This window comes from Homarus americanus, unplaced genomic scaffold (assembly GCF_018991925.1).
Source record: "Homarus americanus isolate GMGI-L3 unplaced genomic scaffold, GMGI_Hamer_2.0 scaffold31037, whole genome shotgun sequence".
Classification (NCBI taxonomy): domain Eukaryota; kingdom Metazoa; phylum Arthropoda; class Malacostraca; order Decapoda; family Nephropidae; genus Homarus; species Homarus americanus.
The window spans coordinates 11,540,526-11,547,011 of record NW_024722227.1 but is presented as its reverse complement, the minus strand read 5'-3'; the positions used below and the strand labels follow the sequence as shown (position 1 = coordinate 11,547,011).

The 6,486-nt window shown below is 41.0% G+C and overlaps 1 protein-coding gene across 1 annotated transcript; it reads left to right on the top strand.

Annotated features, from left to right (window-relative positions):
* Positions 1-4,093: 4,093 nt before the first annotated feature.
* Positions 4,094-5,524, top strand: LOC121862525 (general transcription factor II-I repeat domain-containing protein 2B-like). The gene has a single exon (XM_042360831.1). It carries the CDS (start codon positions 4,094-4,096, stop codon positions 5,522-5,524), a length of 1,431 nt encoding a protein of 476 aa, XP_042216765.1.
* The last annotated feature ends 962 nt before the right edge of the window (positions 5,525-6,486 follow it).

Genomic DNA, 6,486 nt, shown 5'->3' with positions numbered 1-6,486 from the left:
CCAGTGATGTGTATGACCTGTTGTACCAGTGATGTGTATGACCTGTGTATGTGATGTGTATGACCTGTGGTACCAGTGATGTGTATGACCTGTAGTACCAGTGTTGTGTATGACCTGTAGTACCAGTGATGTATATGACCTGTATTACCAGTGTTGTGTATGACCTGTTGTACCAGTGATGTGTATGACCTGTAGTACCAGTGATGTGTATGACCTGTAGTACCAGTGATGTGTATGACCTGTAGTACCTTGGATTTATATGACCTGTTGTACCAGTGATGTGTATGACCTGTAGTACCATTGATGTGTATGACCTGTAGTACCAGTGATGTGTATGACCTGTAGTACCTTGGATTTATATGACCTGTTGTACCAGTGATGTGTATGACCTGTAGTACCTTTGATTTTTATGACCTGTAGTACCAGTGATGTGTATAACCTGTATTACCAGTGATGTGTATGACCTGTAGTACCTTTGATTTATATGACCTGTTGTACCAGTGATGTGTATGACCTGTAGTACCAGTGATGTGTATGACCTGTAGTACCAGTGATGTGTATGACCTGTAGTACCAGTGATGTGTATGACCTGTTGTACCAGTGATGTGTATGACCTGTAGTACCAGTGATGTGTATGATGTGTATGACCTGTAGTACCAGTGATGTGTGGACCTGTAGTACCAGTGATGTGTATGACCTACCAGTGATGTGTATGACCTGTAGTACAGTGATGTGTATGACCTGTAGTACCAGTGTTGTGTATGACCTTAGTACCAGTGTGTATGACCTGTTGTACCAGTGATGTGTATGACCTGTAGTACCAGTGATGTGTATGACCTGTAGTACCAGTGATGTGTATGACCTGTAGTACCAGTGTTGTGTATGACCTGTAGTACCAGTGATGTGTATGACCTGTTGTACCAGTGATGTGTATGACATGTAGTACCAGTGTTGTGTATGACCTGTAGTACCTGTGATGTATATGACCTGTTGTACCAGTGATGTGTATGACCTGTAGTACCAGTGATGTGTATGACCTGTAGTACCAGTGTTGTGTATGACCTGTAGTACCAGTGATGTGTATGACCTGTTGTACCAGTGATGTGTATGACCTGTAGTACCAGTGATGTGTATGACCTGTTGTACCAGTGATGTGTATGACCTGTTGTACCAGTGATGTGTATGACCTGTAGTACCAGTGATGTGTATGACCTGTAGTACCAGTGATGTATATGACCTGTTGTACCAGTGATGTATATGACCTGTAGTACCAGTGATGTGTATGACCTGTATTACCAGTGATGTGTATGACCTGTAGTACCAGTGATGACCTGTAGTACCAGTGATGTGTATGACCTGTTGTACCAGTGATGTGTATGACCTGTAGTACCAGTGATGTGTATGACATGTAGTACCAGTGATTTGTATGACCCGTAGTACCAGTGATGTGTATGACCTGTTGTACCAGTGATGTGTATGACCTGTAGTACCAGTGATGAGTATGAACGGTTGCACTAATGTTGTGTATGACCTGTTGTACCAGTGATGTGTATGACCTGTAGTACCAGTGATGTGTATGACCTGTAGTACCAGTGATGTGTATGACCTGTTGTACCAGTGATGTGTATGACCTGTAGTACCAGTGATGTGTATGACCTGTTGTACCAGTGATGTGTATGACCTGTAGTACCAGTGATGCGTATGAACGGTTGCACTAATGATGTGTATGACCTGATACTTGTGATGTTTATGACCTGAGCGACCTATGACCCGTTAAAGGTGGCAGTAAGAATCCGAGTCATGCAAATTGCGGAAACAATCGTAAAAATAGATTTATGGGTCAATAACTCCCGCTCCGACCATCAGAGAGAATTTTATCCGTGGCGTCCATAATGGCGGGTTTGTACCTGGGCGTGTTTGTCACTCGACACGACATCCACCAAAACAATTCTCATATGTGTTTACCTCAAGCACAGTATTATTTTACCTCTATTTTTATCATGGTAAAAACAGAAAAAACGTTTTATTGTCATTTTTAAACTTCTCTTGACTATACTGTTAATTGAAGTACAGTACTTAAAAAAGAAATACATGTTTGATCAATTATCTCCGAAACACCAGGTTACTAAAACATCTATGTTAGGTGATATTCGGTGACATTTGTTACCGAGAGCAATACACATTTCTGAGGCAAGTGTCCGTAAAGCTACAGTCCGGCCGACAGACGCATCTGGGTCAACACACACAATAACAGATGTAAACTCACTAAGGTAGCATCACGACGCTGTGTTGCACGAGTCAAACGTATAACCATCTCGTAGAGGCGGGAGGAGTATACTACATTTTATTAGTTCATCATCACGCCATGAATATTTAATCGCCGATGTAGCTTTAAAAATCAACTGCCATTTTTTGGAAAATGGGGATAATTTTTTTCATTATTGTTACAACTTAATTAAAATTAATTTGTACATCGTAAAATTTTTTCGTTTTTATTTAAGACGTCGTTTACCACTATAGTATTATATCCAAAAGGTTAGGTTAGGTAAGGTTAGGTCAGGTCAAATGAGGTCTGGTTAAGTTAAGTTAGGTTAGGTTAATTTTATTCACTTGTATGTATGATGATCTACATCAGGGGTCACCAAACTACAGCCCGCGGGCCGGATCCGGCCCGCGACGTCAGTTCATCAGGCCTGCCGACGGTACTTGAATTTGCTTGATAAAACGTATGGAACACGAGACGTTGTGATACAATTTAAATTTAAATATTATGTTTAGAATACTAGGAGATCTTCACGCGTGCAGAGACCTCCTGACTGCTATGTGCCTTAAATTTACTATTTTCTATTTTAAATTATTGTATCTAGATTTTCTTGTTTATTGTAATGTTTGCTTATTTCGCGCCATCCCAAGTCCTTCCCCGGCTCGTGGTAGCTCCGCCTACGCTCTGACGTTACCATGGTTTCCATGGCAACACACACAAACAAGCATCTTTCCCGCCCCCAGATGCGTCCGGCTGTCAACACAGGTCCGACGCTCCATAAATATTTACTTCTTTTTGCCTGTCATCCATTTTATAGGTATGTAACAAGGATTTCTTTGTTTGACAGTGATAGGTAAGTGAACTACAAGTGTGATTAGAGGTCATAAAGTAACAAACATAGAATAACAATGCCATAGAAGCCTCGTATTATTACGAAAATATTATCCCCAGCTCCTCACACCTGCTCATCAGCTGACTAGCGCAGGACATTTAAATTTTATTTACAAGCCACAATACCCATATTTTTGTCTGCTAATGCAATTTACAAGTGTGTTTCCCCAAATAAGTGTGTACATTGCAGTTGGTAAGTGAACTACAAGTGTGAATAGAGGCAATAAAGTAGCAAACATAGCATAACAATGCCATAGAAGCCTCGTGTTATTACGAAAATATTATCCCCAGCTCAGAAAAATTCCCCGGTCAAGGTGTTAATCAAGCTGGTCTCTCGGCTGTTTATTTAGGCCCGCCCTATTTATATATTTTGTAAACCTTATTATGTGATATATTCTATTACCAAAGGTACCTATAAACTTTATATGTACCTTTGGTGAGCCGTAGCTTCACCAGTGACCCCTGAATCCTCTGCTTTTCTTGTGTTTCAATAGGATTTTAATTATGTTTCTAATTCAATGTCTTTTTCATTTTCAGATCCCGTTTTCTTCACCCTTCATTATGTCTACTAAGAAAAGAAAAGTGGACGCCGAATGTCGCGTTTACAATGAAGAATGGGGAGTAAAGTACTTCTTTGTGGAAACAAAGGACCAGAAAGCTAGTTGTGTAATATGCAGCGAAAGTGTTGCCGTTTTGAAAGAGTACAATCTTCGGCGTCACTATGAAACAAAACATCTATCAACATATTCAAAGTTTTCTGGAAAGTTACGCTCTGAGAAATATGAGTCCATGAAACGTGGTTTAGAAACTCAAAGAAATCTCTTCACGAGAAAGTTTGCTGAAAATGAATCTGTCACTCGTACAAGTTACAAAATAGTACATAAGATGGCAGAATGAGGAAAACCGTTTACTGATGGCAACTTCATCAAAGAGTGTATGATGGAAGCAGCAAATGACTTGTGTCCTGAGAAAGCCGATTTGTTTGGAAGTATCAGCCTTTCTGCAAGTTCAGTTGTGCGGAGAACAGAAGAACTTGGAGAGAACACAGTGCTACAGATACACGAGAAAGCTAAGAACTTGTTGTGGTATTCTCTGGCGCTGGATGAGTCTACTGATCTCTCGAGTACGTCACAACTTCTCGTGTTCATTCGTGGTGTCAATTTGGACTTTCAGATAACGGAAGAGTTGGCATCCGTTTGCAGCATGCATGGAACAACAACTGGAAAAGACATTTTCATGGAAGTGCAAAAAACTTTGCAAGACTATAACCTTCAGTGGAATCAGCTTCGAGGTGTTACAGTTGATGGAGGAAAAAACATGGCTGGAGTGAGGAAGGGTCTGGTGGGGCAGATCAGGACTCAGTTGGAAGATTTGCAAATTCCGGGCGCTCTGTTCATACACTGCATCATACATCAGCAAGCACTTTGTGGGAAAGACTTAGATATTTCTTGTGTACTGAAACCAGTCGTTTCTGCTGTGAACTTCATTCGGGGACATGCACTCAATCACCGTCAGTTCCAGGCTTTTCTTGAAGAAATTGATTCTGATTTCTGTGACTTGCCTTATCACACAGCAGTGAGGTGGCTCAGCTGCGGTAAAGTCCTGTTTCGTTTTTACAAGCTCCGAAACGAAATAGATGTTTTTCTCACTGAAAAAGATAGAGCTGATCCACAGCTGTCAGATCCTACCTGGCTGTCAAAGTTGTCATTTTTGGTCGACATCACATCCCACATGAATGAACTGAACTTGAAACTTCAGGGAAAGGATAACCTCGTCTGTGATCTCTACAGAATCACCAAAGGATTTCGGAGAAAGCTGTCATTGTTTGAAGCACAACTGGAAGGAGAAAACTTCTCTCATTTTCACTGTTTCAAAGAGTTTTGCGCTACAATCGCTGAAGATGTCAACCTCGATTTTCCGAAAAAAATTATTCGTGACTTGAAGAAGCATTTTTTGAAGAGAATTTCAGATCTTGACAGAATTGAGAGTGACATTCTTCAGTTCCAGAATCCGTTTGATTGTAACCTTGATGATGTGCCAGTTGAACTACAGTTGGAGCTCATTGATTTGCAAGCAAATGACTTGTTGAAAGAGAAGCACAGAGAAGGAAAACTTGTTGAATTTTACCGCTGCTTACCTGATGTTGAGTTTCCGAAACTGAAGAAATTTGCCGCTGATATGGCATCAGTGTTTGGAACAACTTATGTCTGTGAGCAAACATTTTCAAAAATGAAGTATGTGAAGTCAACACATCGAACGAAATTGACTGATGAACATTTGAAAGCAATTCTCTTGATTGGATGCAGCAATTCCAAACCAAACATTGATGATATCTTGAAAGCCAAACGTCAGTTTCACAAATCTCACTAACCTTTTTTGCTGCTTAGTTTGTGAGATTCGGATATGTGCACACTAGGTCTAATGTAACTATCTTTTTGCTAACGTCGCCTTCTTTGATAACTTTTTAGTAAATAAATATGTTGGTTGTCTTTGTTTTTTGTGCATTGCACGCCACTCACCCATGATTAACATAGAATGCTAAACTTAGTTTTTCGTCTTTTTTCCCAGAGCTTTCGTTCTGGCTTGCAAGTATTGAACAGAATGATTATGCGGCCCGCGCTCGTCATTCTTTCAGTTATCCGGCCCACTGTGAAAAAAGTTTGGTGACCCCTGATCTACATGAACGTCACTGGTAGTAGGAAGGTTTAAAAAAAATACATCAAATTTATCGCTGTTAAGTGAAAGTGTGTCCCAAGAACATGACTGCCAGTTAGGGACAGTGTGGATACAGCACACTGTACAGTATACTAAGCCTTCAGTACACAAGGAGTCAGCGGGAATGCCCAGGAATCGAAACACCGCTCCCTGGAACTGGAGGCGAGCGCTACAGCCACTCAATCGCCACGCTCCGTATCGTCATTACCGGTCGGTAATTATCTCTATTTAGTGACACACACACACACACACACGTACGTGTGTGTGTGTGTGTATTTTTTCCCTTCATATTGACACAACGAAAAAGTCTCGTCTAAATATTGCGCCAGGTTTCGTGATATATAAACATTCTCAACCTACTTATACCTACAATAACTTAATAATCCAGCTCCTTTCTTCACGATGTATGGAGGAAATGGCGGTCTGCCCAGAGGTTGTACTCGGCTCCATGTAGACGGTGAACCCCCAGACAATATTGGCCCAGCAGGTCTTGTTATAGGGCCGCCCAGGGTTCCGCTCCCCACCTAATAAAAGAAAAGATTGGCGCCGGAAGTAATCTGTAGAAGTTATTGCCCTTCTATGCCAAGGGATATTCAATTTCATCTATTTACTTCGGT

Bases quoted from the DNA above. Each gene is read 5' to 3' on its own strand.
- LOC121862525 (XM_042360831.1), top strand. From the start codon at position 4,094: ATGGAAGCAGCAAATGACTTGTGTCCTGAGAAAGCCGATTTGTTTGGA.